We start from the raw sequence: 24,656 nt of genomic DNA on the forward strand, positions 1-24,656 counted from the left end.
CCCTTCATTTTTTCCTTTCACTTTATGTTTTATGTACGGATGCTTTGAAACTGGCAGCACAGGCATGTTTTTGTCATAAGTGTGAGCTCTTGGTGCCTTTCCTTGATTCAAGCACTTTGCTACTTGCACTAAAAGTAAACATCTGAATGCAGCAAAGCTCACCTGTATCTCCATTGTAATCCTTCAGCTGACCTTTAATTTTTACCCGTTCAGTGTATGCGACTGTCTTTATTTTTGCATTCATTGTTTTATTTCTTGGATGTCTCACTTGTTTTGGTACTTACAGATCTTAAAGGTTACATCGAATCTTTTATCTCTTTAACCCAATTGTATTCTCTTTTTGTCTTGCTGCACCAACTCCTTTTGCTGTCAAATTTCAATTCATGCTTTTCTTGCACATTTCTCCTCCTAATGATAATTGTGTTTTACTTTATCATACACTATTAGTCTTCACAGTGCACCTTTCGTCTATGCTTATCTTTTCACTGGTTACCTTTTGACAAAATAACATGAAAGGCATCTGGGAGTCCCTCACTGCGGGTGTGAGAGGTAGCAGTATTTTTTGACTCATAAGTTTGTGAATTTTTTTTCAAACTGCAAACTTCTTGATGTTTCTGAACGATACAAAGATGTAAAAACAGATCAAAATGGAACGACATCTGCTTAGAAACATGGTTTCAACTGGAAAATCTCAGTTAAAAAAAAAAAAAAAAGTATTTTCTTACAAATTTGATTGTCAACGACTTTTGGTGGAGTTGGACACTGCAAACAGTGCAAAGTACAATTATGTCCACCTTCCCTTGCCAAGTTTAAACTTTGCACTTTAATAACCTGTGCACCATAGCCTTATGCTATTCCAGCCGAGTTAAATATTCCTGCCCAACAAATATTGTACTTGCCCCTTTGGTTGAGAGGTGAGATCGAGATGTGTGCTTCATCCCCTTATTTATCTCCTTTTGCATCCCGGGGAATTGCGTGCAAAGTGTCTTTGTCCAAGTTGGTCTCTGAATCGAAGCCCAGTCTCGGTCTGCTTACTATTATTTTCTAAAGCCCCTGATAGGCCGCTTTGGGTTTTAGAAACTGAAATTGGCATCTCCAGCAGCGTTTGTGTTGAAATATTTATGAGAATCTTAAGTTAGCCTTTTCTCATTGCAGTTGCCCCCCTCTCTTTACCTTCCTTAATTGGACAGCCTATTTTCACAGCATACATTGGAGTAACATAAGGTTCCAAATCTGGCTTTACCTTCACCCTTACTCACTGCCAGGACAATTTCCTCAGACTTGTAGATGATACTTGGGTTTGTTTTACTCTTCTGTGAATCATGTTTACTTTTGTTTTTACTTGCAAAACATTTTGTGGACATTCTCCATGTTTTAGTCATACTTTCAGATTGTTATTTTGCTTTGTAGCAAGTATGACCTTAAACAGGGATTATTCTTTTTTATATTTTAGCCTTAGTCCTGGCAATGTAAATCATAACAACACTTATAAATTATTTTATCTCTACTACAGTGTGTGCAAATACTATAGGATATACATTCTGTACCACATGCAAGCACATTTGTTTTCCCGTATTCATCAAGGTTTTCACTTTTTTTTGCTGTCATACTGCTTAGGAACTGTGTTTCTACTTGGTGCAGTTTCCTTACTGCCTTTCAGCCGGGGTGTCCTGCCTAGATCCAGAAGAGCTAGATTTTTACCAGATTTTCAGGATATCCACATATTATATCCTCATTACAGACAACTACACACAATCTAAATGAAACATATACATGGACAGCAAACGTCCTGAAAATCTGGCAAAGGTTTTATACCAATATATATGCATTGGGCAATTGTTTTTCCCCCTTTATTTTAGCGTTCCATAAAATGAAAAGGTAGTCATCTTTGTCTCTTGCCTGTCGTAGTGGTAAAGCAAATGGCCACAGTCACAAAGGTTTTGGAATGAGTGCCCCAGAGCGTCAATACTGGTGTGTTCTGTGGTGTTATATCGAATGTTGCTTCGTTTACCTTCCAAACTCTTCTCGGAGAATTGTTGAGATCTAGAAATGCCACATCCCTTTTGGTTTCACACTCGTATAGATCTGAAATTTTGCTACCCAGTTATCTTCTCTGCCTTTCCATCGTACACGTTCCCCTGATACCCAAAAATTGATATTCTGCAACTCATTTCCTATTTCCCAGTAACAAATGTTCTTAACATCCACCTACACACATCATAATATAGTCAGTTTCCCAAGCTTTTTGTGCACTGAAGCTAAACTTGGGTGCAAAGAACCACCACTTGTCAAATATAAATATTCAGTCCTGTGTCACAGAATCAGAATTGACAGATTATTTTGTGTCCATACAGTTGTCGTTGTGGAAATGCTGCCATAATCACTGAATTCTCTCATGTGGAAATGTACTATTTTATCTACATTCTAGGTAGGCTAATTACAGAATCGAAATATTGATGGGTATTGCTATACAGTTTCCAGGTAGGTTTCCCCTTGAAAACACGTGCAGATTTACTCCAGACAGGAGTAAGTTTGTTTTCCCGAGATTGAATGAAGAGTGAACACCCCCATGTTTAATGGTGTGTAGGCTAAAAGGTTTCTCCGTAGGAGAAATATACTTTATCTGTGAAGAAACCAAAAATTAAATGTTGAAGTACATACACTTGGTTTACTTGGGCAGAATTGTCCATCATATAAAAATTACTCATACATTTTACTCTCTGTAGTATTGAAGCAAATCTACTACTATTTGGATTTCCCTGGTTACAGCTGGGACCTTTTATGAATCCAGTTAAAGGTAAACATTCCAAAGGAAGGTGAATCATCTGGCATTCATAGTCCAGGCTTTGTGAACGGATCCTATTTTTGTATTTTATACTACAGCTGCTCATGCTTTGTGTCTGCCTTTCCACTTTTTTGGAGTTTAACTTTTTGAGTTTAGAAATCGGAGGGAAATGATGTACCAACAGTAAAGTTCATTGTTGGCCATCAAAACCCACTAACTGCTTTAGTGCCCTGTAGATGTAATAGCCTTTATAAAGGCGTTTTTTTACTGCCCACACAAATTAACTCAAATATGTGCCCAGGACAAAGATTTTTTTTTTGGGGAGACAGTAAGTGTGACTTCGTCACCATGATTACAAAGATGTTGTCATAAAAGGGCCCTTGTTAGATATTGCAATCCAGTCTCATCTAACTTTAACCAATTGCTGTTGGGGAGGGAGGTGGTCATTCAATTATAGACCCTCTTTCCCTCTATTCACTTCATAGCTCACAGCAAAAAGAGTATGATCTCTGTATGTTTGTATATGATTTGGTGTCGTCACAAAGTCCAATTTATTTTGTTGGTCTCCTTGTGTTTCATTCATTAGAATTCAACAGTGAGCATCCAAAGGCATTATTGTTGCTGTCTTGATGAATTTGTTATTGTTATCCTTTCAAGATATTCCTTCGGTATACCTAATTCACAATATGCCTGTATCTAGGATGGCCATTTTATCATGTGAAAATGCCTTCCATGCAAGAGAAGACATCAAGTTTGAGTTTTATTGCTACTCACCTTCAACTGTTATTTGCAGGATTGAACCCTTCCTTCATTTTAGAAGGAGAACCCCCCTTCTAAAAGTGAATTATTGGTCTAATTTGTCATAATCACTGTTTGAATCCGGTACTGGTCTATCATTACATATCACCAACAATTAAGATATAATTTAAGCTAATGATGATTGTTTTGGTTTAGAATTAAGAACCTCAGAAATGATTTATTGCTAATGTCACTACGTGAACCATAACACACCCACAGAGATTGATAAAACATGCCATCCACAAAAAAGTTAGAAAACGAATGTGAAGTCATGAGGCGGGATTTGTAAAAGTGTATTGGTAAAATATTTTGCACATCACCTGTGAACATCCATACAAAGAATACTCCTTGATCAAAATGTATGTATCTTGTCTTTTTAAGGTGCTGAGCTCACCCAATTTCTGAATGTTTTATAGGATAAAGAAGTGCGAGCCATCTTTCTGAGATTATTTGCACAGATTTTCCAGGGATACAGGTCATGTCTGCAGCTCATCCGAATTCATGCCGAACCGGTCATACATTTTCACAAGGTAAAATATTCTTTTAGGTGCGGTTTAATTCGGAGCGTTGGTCTTGCTTAAAGAAATAAATATTTTTCTTAATCCATGGGCATTATTGACGTGCAGTATTTTCAAATGAAATGTGGAGCGGTATTTTTTCTTACAACGATTAAGGGGTGCGCAATCCAGTGCTTTCTTCTTGACTGTTTTGTGTCTAAAAACATGTTATTAAATGTGTAAAGGAAATACCTGACAATTCAAACCATCTGTTGTATTTAAAAAGGGTAAAATAAATCTTGACCACAATAACGATCATGGTCTTTCAGATTTATTTTTATTTAAAAAAAAAAAAATTTATGAGCATGCACCATTTAGGGCCAGATGTAGGAAAGCATTTTGCATTCGCAAACAGTGCGAATGCCCGTTTGCGAATGCAAAATGCCATTTCAGAATGTATGAAATACAGTGTGAACGCAATTTTAAGGAATCACTAAAATAGCGATTCCTTAAAATTGCGACCCTGTTTAGAGAGTCGCAAATTAGAAATCGCAAATAAGGATTCCTTATTTGCGATTTCTTAGCACAGGTATGAAGCCATTCCTGAATGCGATTTTGGCATTTAGGAATCGCTAATTACCACCAAGCTGAACTTGGTGGTAACCATGTGCAAAATTTAAAAATGCATTTTTAAATTGTATATGTTTTGGCATGTGTGCACTTTACATGTTCCCCCAAAAACTTTTGGGGTGCAGCAGAGGGGGCCTTAGCCCCCCAGCACCCTGGGGTTGTGCATTTCCAAAATTGCGATTTCTGGTTCAGAAATCGCAATTTTGGAAATGCAAAAAATTTGCAGATATGGGCCAACAGGCCCATAGGTGCGAATGGGGCCGGTATCGCAATTTGTGAATCGGTAATAGCATTTGCGATTTTTAAGAAATCGCTATTACTGATTCGCAAATGTGATACATGGCACTTTGCGAGTCGGAAATATCGATTTCTTAAAAATCGCTATTTCCGAATCGCAAAGGGCCGTGGTGATACATCTGGCCCTAAGTCACTGAAATCCAGCCTCTATGTTCTCTTCGTATACCAGAGAAGATGGGACGAAATGAGTGAATGAATGGCAGCAAAAGAGGAGGGGTTTGGTGAAGCCGCCCAAGGCTGGCCAACAGAAATAACCATTTATTTACATAAAAAAAGTCCTTGCATAATGATAATGAGCTATGTCACTTTTATCATATCTTCAAGTTCACGCAACATTTCTTATGCTTCTGGACTCTGCAGTAAACACAATCAACAGAGTAAGTCAATTAGAGCTCTTCATTGCACAGGTGGGATACCTCAAATTGTTGTGTTTTCTGTATAAACCAACTTCCTGTCAGTCTTCCGCTCTGTCTGTGTGCTTGAGACTGCTCTGTCCAGCAACGGCTTTGGACTGGGACCTGAGAAAACTGGAAAAAGGTCTGAAGTACCTCACATGGAGTGAGTGGAGGAATTGCCAAAATATGTTTTTTTTTTTGTTTTTAAAAGGGGAGGCTGCTCCTTTCGATATTTTTTCCTAAAATCAATGTGATCCCTTACACCCCTTAGATTATTGCTGTAGTGATTCTTTCTAATGCTGGGCATTTTGCCTGAAATAGGTGTGATGTGGGATACACTTTTGTTTAATTAAAACTTTCCTATTAAAACTTAAGACATGTAATGAATGGCCTTGCAAATGTTAACCTAGAAAATAAATGCTATAGCTATCGGAACTGTGCCAGCCCATCCCTTAAGGTCATCAATAGCAATGGGACTGCTCAATGAGCAAACACAAACCTGCCCTAGTTCTCTTTCATGCCTTTTGTTAATTTACTCACCTGCCCTCGTGGACAAAAAACATAGGAATTTGCCTCTTCAAGTTATTCCTAAAGATTTCTTTAACATGCAAATGCTTCCGAATGTGTGGAAAAGGATAGATTCGTGGTACTTGAACAGGCATTTAGGCTTCCAGTATAAAACGTATACATTAAAATAAGTGGAGAATGTACAGATGAGATGCACGCAAGAATTAATCATTTATTAAGGCTTTCACTGATCTAGATAGAGCTTTTGGCCAGAGAGGAGTAGTCCAGCTAAATGTTTCTATTTTGGCTGCTCTGTTTTCAAAGATTGCTGTGGTAATATTTTTAAATCAATGAATTGCTATGTACAATAATAAAAGTCCTTCACTATTTTTGCAGACAGCTTTCCTTGGACAGCGTGGATTAATTGAAAATGACTTCCTCACTAAAGTTCTTAACGGAATGGCATTTGCTGGCTTTGTGTCTGAGAGAGGACCACCTTACAGATCCTGTGATCTTTTTGATGAGGTATTGTGAATGTTTTATCAATTTGCTGATCATATATGTAACTGAAAAACATGTTTTATAGTTCGCTTCTTTAAGGTTTTCTATGGGATTCTTGAGCCCACCTTCTTTAATGCTCAAGGTTTATCATTCATAGCAGTGTGAGTGTGCTGAAGCATTTGCAGGGTAGAGCAAAAATGTGCTAGTCCAGATACATGGGAAACACAGTCTGCTTTTCTCCCTGGCTAACCTACCTCCTAGGCATCCCCACTTAGCTTCCGCTCAGGTAAGCTCTTTTTCCTTAATTGAGGGAGCTAGATGTTTGCATAGTAGCTGTGCACTGCCGGAGTACACATTATATTTTTTCTTCTGAGGCAAAAGTTTCTTTTTCCAGCCAACTTTCTCTCTGAGGTGCCTGGTCCCCTGATGATGCCTCATGGTCCGTAAATGACAGAATTCTATTTTTTTGCTGGTCCCAGTTCGCAGAAGTGGACACACTGATTGTGCTTTCAGTACATGGTTCACCGTACCAGTACCGGCTTGAGACTTATTACAGATCAAACTTAAGAGTAGGCTGCAGTCATGATCTAACTCCTTTAGAGCTCATGCTCCCCATGCAGTTCAGAACTTATTTTTTTTTAGCAGAAGTGAAGCACTGCTCCCATCTGTTGTCAATCCATGATGTTTCCAAATTGTTTTTCAAAAGGCGTGCTAGGGAGTATGTCCCCTCCACTAACAGGCTTTAAGCGGTGCCAAGAAAGCTGCAAGCATATGTCAGTCATAGACCTCCCCTATTTGTGTCTGATGTGCCTGAGCTCTGGTGATGACTCCAAATAATGTGACCAATGCATCCAAAGGTGATTTCAGACTGGGAGGCAGAGCTATACATCTGCCCTTTTGGGACCTGTTACTGAGTCCGTACCAACACTGGTGCAAACTTCAACTCTGGCTCCATGGTCCACACAGGATTCCAGTATACTGCCTCCATTGATGCTCCACTGTCACGGATCAGTGACCTGATACCCAGACAGACCTCGAACCACATCGGATTGAGCTCCTCTGATGTCATACTACGAAATAATTAAGGTGCAACTAGCTGTTATGCTATCAGATTTTAGTCCAGCACCTCTACCACGATGCAACTGTCAGCAGAGTTCTCCATTCTCTTGGTGGCTCTGACTTGACCCTGTACCAGAACATGGAGCACCCCAGTATATTGATGAAGCTTTGGAGAGGGGTGGCTTCTTTCCCAATCATTATACTGATGATGCCCTGTACTTTTACTTGCAAAATGCCACTAAACTTGACACCTCCCCTTAAACAGAGACTGATTACCTGTAGGAAGTTGGCTCTGTATGTGCTATTTCAAAGTAAGGAATAGCATGCACAGAGTCCAAGGGTTCCCCTTAGAGGTAAAATAGTGGTAAAAAGAGATAATACTAATGCTCTATTTTGTGGTAGTGTGGTCGAGCAGTAGGCTTATCCAAGGAGTAGTGTTAAGCATTTGTTGTACATACACAAGACAATAAATGAGGTACACACACTCAGAGACAAATCCAGCCAATAGGTTTTTATATAGAAAAATATATTTTCTTAGTTTATTTTAAGAACCACAGGTTCAAATTCTACATGTAATATCTCATTCGAAAGGTATTGCAGGTAAGTACTTTAGGAACTTCAAATCATCAAAATTGCATGTATACTTTTCAAGTTATTGACAAATAGCTGTTTTAAAAGTGGACACTTAGTGCAATTTCCACAGTTCCTGGGGGAGGTAAGTATTTGTTAGGTTAACCAGGTAAGTAAGACACTTACAGGGCTTAGTTCTTGGTCCAAGGTAGCCCACCGTTGGGGGTTCAGAGCAACCCCAAAGTCACCACACCAGCAGCTCAGGGCCGGTCAGGTGCAGAGTTCCAAGTGGTGCCCAAAACACATAGGCTAGAATGGAGAGAAGGGGGTGCCCCGGTTCCGGTCTGCTTGCAGGTAAGTACCCGCGTCTTCGGAGGGCAGACCAGGGGGGTTTTGTAGGGCACCGGGGGGGACACACGTCCACACAGAAATTTCACCCTCAGCAGCGCGGGGGCGGCCGGGTGCAGTGTAGAAGCAAGCGTCGGGTTTTCAATGTTAGTCTATGAGAGACCTCGGGATCTCTTCAGCGCTGCAGGCAGGCAAGGGGGGGATTCCTCGGGGAAACCTCCACTTGGGTAAGGGAGAGGGACTCCTGGGGGTCACTTCTCCGGTGAAAGTCCGGTCCTTCGGGTCCTGGGGGCTGCGGATGCAGGGTCTCTCCCAGGCGTCGGGACTTTAGGTTCAAGGAGTCGCGGTCAGGGGAAGCCTCGGGATTCCCTCTGCAGGCGGCGCTGTGGGGGCTCAGGGGGGACAGGTTTTGGTACTCACAGTATCAGAGTAGTCCTGGGGTCCCTCCTGAGGTGTTGGATCGCCACCAGCCGAGTCGGGGTCGCCGGGTGCAGTGTTGCAAGTCTCACGCTTCTTGCGGGGAGCTTGCAGGGTTCTTTAAAGCTGCTGGAAACAAAGTTGCAGCTTTTCTTGGAGCAGGTCCGCTGTCCTCGGGAGTTTCTTGTCTTTTCGAAGCAGGGGCAGTCCTCAGAGGATGTCGAGGTCGCTGGTCCCTTTGGAAGGCGTCGCTGGAGCAGGATCTTTGGAAGGCAGGAGACAGGCCGGTGAGTTTCTGGAGCCAAGGCAGTTGTCGTCTTCTGGTCTTCCGCTGCAGGGGTTTTCAGCTGGGCAGTCCTTCTTCTTGTAGTTGCAGGAATCTAATTTTCTAGGGTTCAGGGTAGCCCTTAAATACTAAATTTAAGGGCGTGTTTAGGTCTGGGGGGTTAGTAGCCAATGGCTACTAGCCCTGAGGGTGGGTACACCCTCTTTGTGCCTCCTCCCAAGGGGAGGGGGTCACATTCCTAACCCTATTGGGGGAATCCTCCATCTGCAAGATGGAGGATTTCTAAAAGTTAGAGTCACCTCAGCTCAGGACACCTTAGGGGCTGTCCTGACTGGTCAGTGACTCCTCCTTGTTTTTCTCATTATCTTCTCCGGCCTTGCCGCCAAAAAGTGGGGCCTGGCCGGAGGGGGCGGGCAACTCCACTAGCTGGAGTGTCCTGCTGGGTTGGCACAAAGGAGGTGAGCCTTTGAGGCTCACCGCCAGGTGTGACAATTCCTGCCTGGGGGAGGTGTTAGCATCTCCACCCAGTGCAGGCTTTGTTACTGGCCTCAGAGTGACAAAGGCACTCTCCCCATGGGGCCAGCAACATGTCTCGGTTTGTGGCAGGCTGCTAAAACTAGTCAGCCTACACAGATAGTCGGTTAAGTTTCAGGGGGCACCTCTAAGGTGCCCTCTGTGGTGTATTTTACAATAAAATGTACACTGGCATCAGTGTGCATTTATTGTACTGAGAAGTTTGATACCAAACTTCCCAGTTTTCAGTGTAGCCATTATGGTGCTGTGGAGTTCGTGTTTGACAGACTCCCAGACCATATACTCTTATGGCTACCCTGCACTTTACAATGTCTAAGGTTTTATTTAGACACTGTAGGGGTACCATGCTCATGCACTGGTACCCTCACCTATGGTATAGTGCACCCTGCCTTAGGGCTGTAAGGCCTGCTAGAGGGGTGTCTTACCTATACTGCATAGGCAGTGAGAGGCTGGCATGGCACCCTGAGGGGAGTGCCATGTCGACTTACTCGTTTTGTCCTCACTAGCACACACAAGCTGGTAAGCAGTGTGTCTGTGCTGAGTGAGAGGTCTCCAGGGTGGCATAAGACATGCTGCAGCCCTTAGAGACCTTCCTTGGCATCAGGGCCCTTGGTACTAGAAGTACCAGTTACAAGGGACTTATCTGGATGCCAGGGTCTGCCAATTGTGGATACAAAAGTACAGGTTAGGGAAAGAACACTGGTGCTGGGGCCTGGTTAGCAGGCCTCAGCACACTTTCAATTGTAAACATAGCATCAGCAAAGGCAAAAAGTCAGGGGGCAACCATGCCAAGGAGGCATTTCCTTACACAACCCCCCCCCAAACGAAAGAGGATGAGACTAACCTTTCCCAAGAGAGTCTTCATTTTCTAAGTGGAAGAACCTGGAAAGGCCATCTGCATTGGCATGGGCAGTCCCAGGTCTGTGTTCCACTATAAAGTCCATTCCCTGTAGGGAGATGGACCACCTCAACAGTTTAGGATTTTCACCTTTCATTTGCATCAGCCATTTGAGAGGTCTGTGGTCAGTTTGAACTAGGAAGTGAGTCCCAAAGAGGTATGGTCTCAGCTTCTTCAGGGACCAAACCACAGCAAAGGCCTCCCTCTCAATGGCACTCCAACGCTGCTCCCTGGGGAGTAACCTCCTGCTAATGAAAGCAACAGGCTGGTCAAGGCCATCATCATTTGTTTGGGACAAAACTGCCCCTATCCCATGTTCAGAGGCATCAGTCTGCACAATGAACTGCTTAGAATAATCTGGAGCTTTGAGAACTGGTGCTGAGCACATTGCCTGTTTCAGGGTGTCAAAGGCCTGTTGGCATTCCACAGTCCAGTTTACTTTCTTGGGCATTTTCTTGGAGGTGAGTTCAGTGAGGGCTGTCACAATGGATCCATATCCCTTCACAAACCTCCTGTAATACCCAGTCAAGCCAAGGAATGCCCTGACTTGAGTCTGGGTTTTTGGAGCTACCCAGTCCAGAATAGTCTGGATCTTGGGTTGGAGTGGCTGAACTTGGCCTCCACCTACAAGGTGTCCCAAATAAACCACAGTTCCCTGCCCTATCTGGCATTTGGATGCCTTGATAGAGAGGCCTGCAGATTGCAGAGCCTTCAAAACCTTCCTCAGGTGGACCAGGTGATCCTGCCAGGTGGAGCTAAAGACAGCAATATCATCAAGATAAGCTGTGCTAAATGACTCCAAGCCAGCAAGGACTTGATTCACCAACCTTTGGAAGGTGGCAGGGGCATTCTTTAAACCAAAGGGCATAACAGTAAACTGATAATGCCCATCAGGTGTGGAGAATGCTGTCTTTTCTTTTGCTCCAGGTGCCATTTTTATTTGCCAGTACCCTGCTGTCAAGTCAAAGGTACTTAGAAATTTGGCAGCACCTAATTTATCAATGAGCTCATCAGCTCTTGGAATTGGATGGGCATCTGTCTTGGTGACAGAATTGAGCCCTCTGTAGTCCACACAAAACCTCATCTCTTTCTTTCCATCTTTGGTGTGAGGTTTGGGGACTAAGACCACTGGGCTAGCCCAGGGGCTGTCAGAGCGCTCAATTACTCCCAATTCCAGCATCTTGTGGACTTCCACCTTGATGCTTTCCTTAACATGGTCAGACTGTCTAAAGATCTTGTTCTTGACAGGCATGCTGTCTCCTGTGTCCACATCATGGGTACACAGGTGTGTCTGACCAGGGGTTAAGGAGAAGAGTTCAGGAAACTGTTGTAGGACTCTCCTACAATCAGCTTGCTGTTGGCCAGAGAGGGTGTCTGAGTAGATCACTCCATCTACTGTACCATCTTTTGGGTCTGATGACAGAAGATCAGGGAGAGGTTCACTCTCTGCCTCCTGATCCTCATCTGTTACCATCAACAGATTGACATCAGCCCTGTCGTGGAAGAGCTTAAGGCGGTTTACATGGATCACCCTCTTGGGGCTCCTGCTTGTGCCCAGGTCCACCAAGTAGGTGACCTGACTCTTCCTCTCTAGTACTGGGTAAGGGCCACTCCATTTGTCCTGGAGTGCCCTGGGAGCCACAGGCTCCAGAACCCAGACTTTCTGCCCTGGTTGGAACTCAACCAGTGCAGCCTTTTGGTCATACCAAAACTTCTGGAGCTGTTGGCTGGCCTCAAGGTTTTTGGTTGCCTTTTCCATGTACTCTGCCATTCTAGAGCGAAGGCCAAGTACATAGTCCACTATGTCCTGTTTAGGCTCATGGAGAGGTCTCTCCCAGCCTTCTTTAACAAGGGCAAGTGGTCCCCTTACAGGATGACCAAACAGAAGTTCAAAGGGTGAGAATCCTACTCCCTTCTGTGGCACCTCTCTGTAAGCGAAAAGCAGGCATGGCAAGAGGACATCCCATCTCCTTTTGAGTTTTTCTGGGAGCCCCATGATCATGCCCTTTAATGTCTTGTTGAATCTCTCAACTAAGCCATTAGTTTGTGGATGGTATGGTGTAGTGAATTTATAAGTCACCCCACACTCATTCCACATGTGCTTTAGGTATGCTGACATGAAGTTGGTACCTCTGTCAGACACCACCTCCTTAGGGAAACCCACTCTGGTAAAGATACCAATGAGGGCCTTGGCTACTGCAGGGGCAGTAGTCGACCTAAGGGGAATAGCTTCAGGATACCTGGTAGCATGATCCACTACTACCAGGATATACATATTTCCTGAGGCTGTGGGAGGTTCCAGTGGACCAACTATGTCCACACCCACTCTTTCAAAGGGAACCCCCACCACTGGAAGTGGAATGAGGGGGGCCTTTGGATGCCCACCTGTCTTACCACTGGCTTGACAGGTGGGGCAGGAGAGGCAAAACTCCTTAACCATGTTGGACATATTGGGCCAGTAGAAGTGGTTGACTAACCTCTCCCACGTCTTGGTTTGTCCCAAATGTCCAGCAAGGGGAATGTCATGGGCCAATGTTAGGATGAACTCTCTGAACAGCTGAGGCACTACCACTCTCCTAGTGGCACCAGGTTTGGGGTCTCTGGCCTCAGTGTACAGGAGTCCATCTTCCCAATAGACCCTATGCGTTCCATTTTTCTTGCCTTTGGACTCTTCAGCAGCTTGCTGCCTAAGGCCTTCAAGAGAGGGACAGGTTTCTTGTCCCTTACACAGCTCCTCCCTTGAGGGTCCCCCTGGGCCTAAGAGCTCAACCTGGTAAGGTTCAAGCTCCAAAGGCTCAGTTCCCTCAGAGGGCAGAACTTCTTCCTGAGAAGAGAGGTTCCCTTTCTTTTGCTGTGTTGCAGTTGGTTTCCCAACTGACTTTCCTGTTCTCTTGGTAGGCTGGGCCATTCTTCCAGACTCCAGCTCTACTTGTTCACCCTGTGCCTTGCACTGTGCTCTTGTTTTCACACACACCAGTTCAGGGATACCCAGCATTGCTGCATGGGTTTTTAGTTCTACCTCAGCCCATGCTGAGGACTCCAGGTCATTTCCAAGCAGACAGTCCACTGGGATATTTGAGGAGACCACCACCTGTTTCAGGCCATTGACCCCTCCCCATTCTAAAGTAACCATTGCCATGGGATGTACTTTTCTCTGATTGTCAGCGTTGGTGACTGTGTAAGTTTTTCCAGTCAGGTATTGGCCAGGGGAAACCAGTTTCTCTGTCACCATGGTGACACTGGCACCTGTATCCCTCAGGCCCTCTATTCTAGTCCCATTAATCAAGAGTTGCTGTCTGTATTTTTGCATGTTAGGCGGCCAGACAGCTAGTGTGGCTAAATCCACCCCACCCTCAGAAACTAGAGTAGCTTCAGTGTGGACCCTGATTTGCTCTGGGCACACTGTTGATCCCACTTGGAGACTAGCCATACCAGTGTTACCTGGATGGGAGTTTGGAGTGGAACCTTTCTTGGGACAGGCCTTGTCTCCAGTTTGGTGTCCATGCTGTTTACAGCTATGACACCAGGCCTTTTTGGGATCAAAGTTTTTACCCTTGTACCCATTGTTTTGTGAAGAGGCTCTGGGCCCACCCTCCTGTGCAGGTTTTTGGGGGCCTGTAGAAGACTCTTGACTATTTTTAGTTTTGGTTGTCTCATCACCCTTCCCCTGGGGAGTCTTTGTGACCCCTTTCTTTTGGTCACCCCCTGTTGAAGTCTTGGACACCCTTGTCTTGACCCAATGGTCCGCCTTCTTTCCCAATTCTTGGGGAGAAATTGGTCCTAGGTCTACCAGATGCTGATGCAGTTTATCATTGAAACAATTACTTAACAGGTGTTCTTTCACAAATAAATTGTACAGCCCATCATAATTACTTACACCACTGCCTTGAATCCAACCATCTAGTGTTTTCACTGAGTAGTCAACAAAGTCAACCCAGGTCTGGCTCGAGGATTTTTGAGCCCCCCTGAACCTAATCCTGTACTCCTCAGTGGAGAATCCAAAGCCCTCAATCAGGGTACCCTTCATGAGGTCATAAGATTCTGCATCTTGTCCAGAGAGTGTGAGGAGTCTATCCCTACACTTTCCTGTGAACATTTCCCAAAGGAGAGCACCCCAGTGAGATCTGTTCACTTTTCTGGTTACACAAGCCCTCTCAAAAGCTGTGAACCATTTGGTGATGTCATCACCATCTTCATATTTAGTTACAATCCCTTTAGGGATTTTCAACATGTCAGGAGAATCTCTGACCCTATTTATGTTGCTGCCACCATTGATGGGTCCTAGGCCCATCTCTTGTCTTTCCCTCTCTATGGCTAGGATCTGTCTTTCCAAAGCCAATCTTTTGGCCATCCTGGCTAACTGGATGTCCTCTTCACTGGGGCTATCCTCAGTGATTTCAGAGGTGTTGGTCTCTCCTGTGAGGGAACCAGCATCTCTGACTATTATTTTTGGAGTCAGGGTTTGAGGGACCCTGTTCTCCCTAGATAGGACTGGTAGGGGGGAATTGTCCTCCAAGTCACTATCCTCTTCCTCTGAGTTGCCACCCTCAGAGGGGTTGGCCTTTTCAAACTCTGCCAAAAGCTCCTGGAGCTGTATTTTGGTAGGTTTGGGGCCCATTGTTATTTTCTTTATTTTACAGAGTGACCTTAGCTCCCTCATCTTAAGATGGAGGTAAGGTGTGGTGTCGAGTTCCACCACAGTCACATCTGTGCTAGACATTTTGCTTCTAAAAGTTGGAATACTTTTTAAGAATCTACAACTGGTTCTAGAATCTAATTCAAACTTTTACAAACTTTTAAACTCTAAAAGGAATGCTAAACAGGATCTAACACAAGGCCCTAGCAGGTCTTTTAAGAATTTAGAAAACTTTTCAAATTGCAAAAATCAATTTCTAATGACAATTTTGGAATTTGTCGTGTGATCAGGTATTGGCTGAGTAGTCCAGCAAATGCAAAGTCTTGTACCCCACCGCTGATCCACCAATGTAGGAAGTTGGCTCTGTATGTGCTATTTCAAAGTAAGGAATAGCATGCACAGAGTCCAAGGGTTCCCCTTAGAGGTAAAATAGTGGTAAAAAGAGATAATACTAATGCTCTATTTTGTGGTAGTGTGGTCGAGCAGTAGGCTTATGCAAGGAGTAGTGTTAAGCATTTGTTGTACATACACAAGACAATAAATGAGGTACACACACTCAGAGACAAATCCAGCCAATAGGTTTTTATATAGAAAAATATCTTTTCTTAGTTTATTTTAAGAACCACAGGTTCAAATTCTACATGTAATATCTCATTCGAAAGGTATTGCAGGTAAGTACTTTAGGAACTTCAAATCATCAAAATTGCATGTATACTTTTCAAGTTATTGACAAATAGCTGTTTTAAAAGTGGACACTTAGTGCAATTTCCACAGTTCCTGGGGGAGGTAAGTATTTGTTAGGTTAACCAGGTAAGTAAGACACTTACAGGGCTTAGTTCTTGGTCCAAGGTAGCCCACCGTTGGGGGTTCAGAGCAACCCCAAAGTCACCACACCAGCAGCTCAGGGCCGGTCAGGTGCAGAGTTCCAAGTGGTGCCCAAAACACATAGGCTAGAATGGAGAGAAGGGGGTGCCCCGGTTCCGGTCTGCTTGCAGGTAAGTACCCGCGTCTTCGGAGGGCAGACCAGGGGGGTTTTGTAGGGCACCGGGGGGGACACACGTCCACACAGAAATTTCACCCTCAGCAGCGCGGGGGCGGCCGGGTGCAGTGTAGAAGCAAGCGTCGGGTTTTCAATGTTAGTCTATGAGAGACCTCGGGATCTCTTCAGCGCTGCAGGCAGGCAAGGGGGGGATTCCTCGGGGAAACCTCCACTTGGGTAAGGGAGAGGGACTCCTGGGGGTCACTTCTCCGGTGAAAGTCCGGTCCTTCGGGTCCTGGGGGCTGCGGATGCAGGGTCTCTCCCAGGCGTCGGGACTTTAGGTTCAAGGAGTCGCGGTCAGGGGAAGCCTCGGGATTCCCTCTGCAGGCGGCGCTGTGGGGGCTCAGGGGGGACAGGTTTTGGTACTCACAGTATCAGAGTAGTCCTGGGGTCCCTCCTGAGGTGTTGGATCGCCACCAGCCGAGTCGGGGTCGCCGGGTGCAGTGTTGCAAGTCTCACGCTTCTTGCGGGGAGCTTGCAGGGTTCTTTAAAGCTGCTGGAAACAAAGTTGCAGCTTTTCTTGGAGCAGGTCCGCTGTCCTCGGGAGTTTCTTGTCTTTTCGAAGCAGGGGCAGTCCTCAGAGGATGTCGAGGTCGCTGGTCCCTTTGGAAGGCGTCGCTGGAGCAGGATCTTTGGAAGGCAGGAGACAGGCCGGTGAGTTTCTGGAGCCAAGGCAGTTGTCGTCTTCTGGTCTTCCGCTGCAGGGGTTTTCAGCTGGGCAGTCCTTCTTCTTGTAGTTGCAGGAATCTAATTTTCTAGGGTTCAGGGTAGCCCTTAAATACTAAATTTAAGGGCGTGTTTAGGTCTGGGGGGTTAGTAGCCAATGGCTACTAGCCCTGAGGGTGGGTACACCCTCTTTGTGCCTCCTCCCAAGGGGAGGGGGTCACATTCCTAACCCTATTGGGGGAATCCTCCATCTGCAAGATGGAGGATTTCTAAAAGTTAGAGTCACCTCAGCTCAGGACACCTTAGGGGCTGTCCTGACTGGTCAGTGACTCCTCCTTGTTTTTCTCATTATCTTCTCCGGCCTTGCCGCCAAAAAGTGGGGCCTGGCCGGAGGGGGCGGGCAACTCCACTAGCTGGAGTGTCCTGCTGGGTTGGCACAAAGGAGGTGAGCCTTTGAGGCTCACCGCCAGGTGTGACAATTCCTGCCTGGGGGAGGTGTTAGCATCTCCACCCAGTGCAGGCTTTGTTACTGGCCTCAGAGTGACAAAGGCACTCTCCCCATGGGGCCAGCAACATGTCTCGGTTTGTGGCAGGCTGCTAAAACTAGTCAGCCTACACAGATAGTCGGTTAAGTTTCAGGGGGCACCTCTAAGGTGCCCTCTGTGGTGTATTTTACAATAAAATGTACACTGGCATCAGTGTGCATTTATTGTACTGAGAAGTTTGATACCAAACTTCCCAGTTTTCAGTGTAGCCATTATGGTGCTGTGGAGTTCGTGTTTGACAGACTCCCAGACCATATACTCTTATGGCTACCCTGCACTTTACAATGTCTAAGGTTTTATTTAGACACTGTAGGGGTACCATGCTCATGCACTGGTACCCTCACCTATGGTATAGTGCACCCTGCCTTAGGGCTGTAAGGCCTGCTAGAGGGGTGTCTTACCTATACTGCATAGGCAGTGAGAGGCTGGCATGGCACCCTGAGGGGAGTGCCATGTCGACTTACTCGTTTTGTCCTCACTAGCACACACAAGCTGGTAAGCAGTGTGTCTGTGCTGAGTGAGAGGTCTCCAGGGTGGCATAAGACATGCTGCAGCCCTTAGAGACCTTCCTTGGCATCAGGGCCCTTGGTACTAGAAGTACCAGTTACAAGGGACTTATCTGGATGCCAGGGTCTGCCAATTGTGGATACAAAAGTACAGGTTAGGGAAAGAACACTGGTGCTGGGGCCTGGTTAGCAGGCCTCAGCACACTTTCAATTGTAAACATAGCATCAGCAAAGGCAAAAAGTCAGGGGGCAACCATGCCAAGGAGGCATTTCCTTACATTACCCATTTGAGCCACTAACAGAGAATAATACATCATATGTAGTGGTGGTTCAGGGGGCACCTGCGGTGCTGCTATTGCAATTAACCTCTTTTGAAAATAAGACAAATATAATGGAGATTCTCAAACCTTGGCTGGTGACATCAAAGCCCTAACTCCCAATCAGTGGCATTCTCACAGACATGTTGATGGCTATGTGAATGAAACAACATCCTTTTCTGTCTATTAGTTGACAAGTAGCCAGGCGTCACAGGCTTGCACCCGGTGACCCATATTTCCTCACCAAGCACACTTCCCCTAGAAAGCCTCATTGTGGAGGTTTTCACCAGCAGGGTTAATTCTAACTCATTTCCGACCAGTCCCCCAGTTACAGAATCCAAATAGATTTATGCTTTTGGCCCATGGTTGTTTTCTTTTGCCAGCTTGGCAGTGGTGTCCTTCAACACAACCTGTCTTTTAGGCAACTACACTCATGCCTAGGGGACATGGTCGGCGAGCTCTTGCTGGCAGTCATGGAAAACCATAGTGCATCACCGTCTCAAACATTCAATGATGGGGAGGCTGCGTGAAATACATTATCTGCTAGAGCTAATCACCACAGACTGCCTTGGCAGGGCACTTGGCACCAGTGTATTGCTTCAAAAGCATGCCTGTATCAGATTAATTAAATTGTCTGGCAACATCCAAGCGTCCCTGATCTAAATGCACTTCAATGGCTCCAAACATTATGGAAAGAAGGCAGATTCTGGAAAGGTTTAGAAACATTTCGGCCAAGACATGTTCTTTGGGGCGGTTTGACTTCTGTGAGACATTATACCCTCAGTTGTGTATATTTATGGGCTATTCCAGAGGGTTAGCCTACAGACAACAGCAGGCTCACCAGCCAGTGAGGCAGAAGACTGTTTAATCATTTCAGCGCCTCTGGGTGTGGCACCTTCAGACGTCGCACAGGAAAGCAGGGGCATCAGTCCTCTAACTCCTCATTCCCTGTTGAAGTGGCTACCAAGATGCTTTAGTTTTACCTTAGTGACTCATGCCTCACCAGTGAGAGGCAGGATTTATTATTTCCTTCTAGATTGACAGTCCATCACTTTAGACAAATGGGTTTTACAGATTGTTCATTCACATCCTCCTCACCCACCTTCCACAGCTCAAAGGGGCTCTGCCATGGCTTTCATTTCTGTCTCACCCCATACTGCTGCAAGAGGTACATCTCTTGCTCTCCATGGATACCATCAAATGGGTACCAGGCTCAAACCAATCACTCGATCAGTCGATTTGTACAGCGCTGCTACTCACACGCGAGGGTATCCAGGTGCTTGCATGGTGTGATAGGCTCAGTGGAAGAGCCAGGTCTTGAGTGCTTTTTGGAATTGATGTAGAGATGTGGTGGTACGAAGCAGCAGGAGGAGGTCCCTTCGCTGCGAGGGAGGAGAAGGAGTGACCTCAGCTGGTGCTCCTGTAGATGCAGGGGCTGTGAGCAGTCATTGGGGAGGCGGAACAGAGTTGTCTGGCCAGTTGGTGGAAAAACAGGCAGTGGTTTATGTAGGCCAGTCCTAGGTTGTGAAGGGCTTCGTATACCTGGATCAGTAGCTTGAATTAGTATCTCTTCTTCCAAGTCAATGGAGTTCCTTGAGGTGAGGTGAGGGGAGATGTTTTCCATCGGGGACGGTCGATGATGAGTCTGGCTACAGTGTTCTGGATGACCTGTAGTCTTTTGAGGTGTGTGGACATACTGTAGTAGAGGACGTTGCTGTAGTCGAGTCTATTTGTGATGAAGGCTTGTGTGCCGGTGCGTCTGATGTTGGTGGGGAGCCACTTGAAGATCTTTCTTAGCGTGCATCAAGTGAAGAAGCAGGCTGAGGAGACTTAGTTAACTTGGGATTTCATGGCCAGCCTGCTGTTGAGGATGATGCTGAGGTTCCTTACGTGATCGAATGGGGAGGGTGTAGGTCCTAGTTCCCCAAGCCACCAGGAAGCGTTCCATGTGGTGGAGTTTTTGCCAAAAGATCAGGACTTCTGTTTTGTTGGTGCTAAGCTTTAGGCAGTTCTCTCTCATCCAGTTGGCAACACTTGTCATGCAGCTGTGGAATCTGGCTCTGGTGTTGGTGGGGTTCCTGGAGAGGGAGAAGATAAGTTTTCGTCTGCATATGAGATGATGTTTAGCCCATGGGATCTGTCGATGTTTGCCAGGGGTGTCATGTAGGTGTTGAAGAAGGTGGGGCTGAGGAATGAGCCCTGAGGAATTCTGCAGATGATGTCCCTGGGTTTGGAGGTAAGTGGAGGTAGACTGACTTTCTGGGTTCTTCCAGTGAAGATGGCATTCCCTTGAATACCCATGTTGTGTAGTCTGGTGACCAGCGTATAGTGGGATACCATGTTGAATGCTGCCAAGAGGTCGAGGAGGATTAGGGCAGCTGCTTCTCCTTGATCGAGGAGGGATCGTATCTTGTTTGTAGCTGGGATGAGGGTGGTCTCAGTCCTGTGCTTGGTGCAGAATCCAGATTGGGAGGGGTCGAGTAGATGGTGTAGCTCAAGGTGGGTGGTAAGTTGTTTGTTGATGGCCTTTTCCAGTACTTTGCCCGGGAAGAGGAGTAAGGAGATGGGTCGGTAGTTCTTGAGTTCGCTGGGGTCGGCTGATGGTTTCTTGAGTAAGGGTTTGATCTTATGCTTCCAGTCTTCTGTTAACAAGGCCATGGTTATGGAGTAGTTGAGCAGGGAGGTGAGTTCTTGGCTGATTTGTCTTTTCCAAGGTTAAAGATGTGGCGTGGTAAGGGGTCATTCGGTGCTCCTGGGTGGATGGAGTTCATGAGGCCAGAGGTTTACTGGGTGGTGAGGGTGTTCAAGGTGGTTAGTTGGGGCTCTGTGAAAGTGGTGGTGAGGCTGTGTGAGTTGAGGAAGTTGTTATGTTATTAAACTGATAGAGCGCATGGCTACCCGAAGGCCTCCCAGCGCTAACAGACCGACACCTAAACTAGGAGGAAGGACAGCCCATTCTAGAACAGCCAAGTTCTCAGTACTTTTCGAAAATTGTATTCGTGACTTATCAGTCGAAGTCTAGGGGGAAGGAAGTTCCACAGTTTGGCTCCCAGGTAAGCCATCATAGCACCACCCCATCTTACCTTTTTAACTCTAGGTAGGGTGGCCAAGTCTGCCGATGCCGACCTGAGGTCTCTGTTAAGCTTATAAAAGACTTCAAGGGTCCTTAACAGAGGAGGACCTCTGTTGTGCAGCGACTTATGAATACAGCACAAAGCCTTAAACTTTGTGCTGTTCCACTGGTAGCCAATGCAGAGATACTAATGCTGATTTTACAGAAGAACTTCTGGGAATGTCTAACAGAAGGCGGGCGGCCGCATTTTGTACCACCTGCAATTTCTTTTTCACATAAGTGGGAGAGCCGAGCAATAGAGCATTGCTGTAATCAAGATGGGAGAGAATAATTGCCTGAATAATGAGCCTTTTTGCCAAAGATGAAAGTATGACGAAGACCTTCCTCAAGAGTCTCAATAATCCAAAGCAGGTGGCAGAGATGTTCCCAGCATGCTGTTCCAGCGTAAGTAGGGGATCTAGCCAAATTCCTAGACTCTTAATATATTTCTTTGGGGGGGGGGCAATTCTCTCAGGACGCTTGGCATCGTAATAAACTTGCCTGGTCCAGAGTAATGGCCTAAGATCATTACCTCTGTTTTACCGTTAAGTTGAAGCCTACTATTCATCCATCTTGAGACTGCTTGTAAGCAGGAGGACAATGAAGAGTTCTCCAAGGCAAAGTTCGATGATAAAGAGACCACCAAATGGGTGTCATCTGTGTAAAAAAAAAAAACAGTGATAGTCCAAAGGATTCAACCAGCTTGGCCAGAGGTGCCATATCTATATTAAATAGCGTGGGGCTGAGCGATGAACCATGTGGCACTCCGCAGTTATAGTGGAGTCTATCCGAGAAGTAGGATTGGTCAAGGACCTGGAATGATCTACCCTCTAAAAAAGAGGTAAGCCAAGAGAGAGCTAGACCCTCAATTCCAATTTCCTTCATCCTTTGACCCAGCACCTGGTGATCTACAGTGTCAAAGGCCGCACTCAAATCAAGAAGTATCACCGCCGTCATCTGGCCCAGGTCCATGCGCTTCCTAGCCTCTTCCATGACTGCGATCAGGGCTGTCTCAGTACTATGACGGGGTCTAAAACCCATCTGAGTAGGGTGAAGGCAGTTATTTTCCTCCAAAAAGGTAGAAAGTTGAGTGTTAATATGCTTATCTAATATTTTAGCCGGAGTGGAAAATAATAATATGGGTCTGTAATTCTTGAGTGCAGTGGCATCCAAGGTAGGTTTCTTTGGCAGTGGCTTGACTATCGCGTGTTTCCACTGACCGGGTACTGAACCCCTGTATAATGACACGTTCAGTAGTTCCGTCAGGGCCGGAACAATAACTGAGGCCCCCCGAATTAATATCTGAGGGGGATCTGGGTCCAGTGGGGATCCTGATTTAAGAGAGATAAGAAGTGAGACAACCTGCTCCTGAGATAGAGGGGTGAACTGAGAGATAGTGGCAGTATCATTGTTGGTGGAATTATCCCGACCTACCGACCTAGCCTTACTGGTAGGAAGGTTCTAATATATATCGATAAGTTTATGTTGGAAGAACACAGCCAGCTTATTACTGTGCTCTACCGAAGCTACAGTGGGGTCCTCCTCTAAAGGAACATGAAGACTTTCTTTTAACACCTGAAAGACCTCTTTGGGAGAGCCAGAGGCTTCTTCAATTCTGTCAGCATAGTATATACTCTGTGCTGATTTTACCTCTGCGTGATACTGTCTGATCGCTATCCTATATGCATCCCTGTCCGCCAGGTCATATGATTTTCTCCACCTTCTCTCTAAGCCTCTACACTTTCTTTTAAGGAGATGCAGGTGAGGGGTGAACCACTGAGAACCAGCTTTCCGGCGACTCCTGGTTTTTGCCCTATAAGGGAGTAATGTATCCAAGCTGTCAGTAATCCAATCGTTAAAAGCCTCCGCTTCGATAACATTACTGTTAAAGAAAAAGGGTTTGCGGCTTTCCAGCACTCTAATCCAGTCATTGGTACTAAGCTTGTGCCAGCGCCTGCCAGACCTCACAGTTGGCTATAAGTAACCCCTTGAGGTGGCAATGGCTAATTCCAATGGCTAATTCCAAGAAATTAGAGAGTGATCTGACCAAGCCAAGCCAAAGTCTGTGGGCTCAGGTTGGGATTCAAAGTTCTTGTAGATGGCGGAGATCTTGTCATGGAAGCAGGTTTCAAGGTTGTTGCATAGCTCCTTTGAAGGAGTGATACTGTTCTCCGTGGCTGCAGGGTTTGAGAACTTACTGATAATGCTGAAGAGTTCTTTGGTGTTTGGAGCTGGAGTCAATGTGGACGGCTCAGGCCTCTCTTCTTCTCCCTTAGAAGGCAATGGTAGATTTAGGGAGGTCTTGAAGGCAGTTCTGTCGGTTGTGTCCTTGGAGGAGCGTCACATTCTTTCCCTCTGTTTGCAGGCATGTTTGCCTGTTCTGAGTTCTTGAGTGTACCAACTGGCCTGTTTGGAGGACCTTTTGTAGTGGTTGCCCTCGATGGGTGGGACATTGTTCATGAAGTCGGTGGTCCATGGGTCGAAGTTCTTAACTCCCTGGTCGAGGAAGGTGGTGAGGTCAGGGTTGGAACGATTAAAGACTGTCGGTCCACTCCGTTTTGGTTACCATTCCCCAGCTGCGCTGCGCTGCGCTGCGCTGCGCTGGGGTGGGGGTGGAGGGGGCTCCCTTTCGGATGTGTGCAGTGGTCGGTGTGCCGGTGATTTTGAAGTGGATAATGAAGTGACTAGGCAGGCGAGTTCGGGGATGTAGCTGTACGTATCGAGGTATCGCTGGACTCAGTTGCTTGAGGTGAATATGGGGTCCACTGTGTGTTCTGTGGTGTGTGTAGGGTTATGGCGAGTTGGGTGAGTCCTATGTTGCTCAAGCATTGAAGGAGATTGGTGGCCGTTGGGGTTGCTGAGGTCTTCGAGGTGGAAATTGATGTTGCTGAGGAGGATGTGGTCTTGGAGTTAATGGTGAGGGTTGCAATGATGTCTGTGATGGAGTTGCACAAGCTGGGGCGAGGAACCAGTGGCCGGTAGTTGAGGGTGCCTCTGATGGTCGACTGGCCTTTGAGTTGGAGTCTAAAATTGAGGTGTTGCATGGTCGGAGTGAGAGCATCCGTGGTGGGCATTGATTAGAATTAAAATGTTCAAGGTTTACTGCTCATTGATAAATTGTTGCTAAAACAATGGACAACAGCGAAAGCCAGTGGATTTATGGGAGCTGTTGCATTGCTTACCACATAAATATGTATATATGGCATTTGACACCTTGTGTTCCACCGTTCTAGTGTGGAACCTTAATGTTGCCATTACAAGTCTGATGAGCCCTCCATTTAAGTCACTACACTCTTGTCCCTTACAATTTAGT

The 24,656-nt window shown here is 45.8% G+C and overlaps 1 protein-coding gene across 4 annotated transcripts in view; it reads left to right on the forward strand.

Annotated features, from left to right (window-relative positions):
* The window catches only part of SBF2 (SET binding factor 2), a 1,701,375-nt gene that overhangs the window by 727,357 nt on the left and 949,362 nt on the right, over positions 1-24,656 (forward strand). For all 4 annotated transcript variants that reach the window (XM_069223624.1, XM_069223621.1, XM_069223622.1 and 1 more), the window contains exons 11-12: positions 4,000-4,113; positions 6,306-6,434. In XM_069223624.1, coding sequence (XP_069079725.1) covers positions 4,000-4,113; positions 6,306-6,434 — 243 coding nt within the window. The remainder of the gene's footprint in view (positions 1-3,999; positions 4,114-6,305; positions 6,435-24,656) is intronic.

Source organism: Pleurodeles waltl, chromosome 3_1 (genome assembly GCF_031143425.1).
Source record: "Pleurodeles waltl isolate 20211129_DDA chromosome 3_1, aPleWal1.hap1.20221129, whole genome shotgun sequence".
Taxonomy (NCBI): Eukaryota; Metazoa; Chordata; class Amphibia; order Caudata; family Salamandridae; genus Pleurodeles; species Pleurodeles waltl.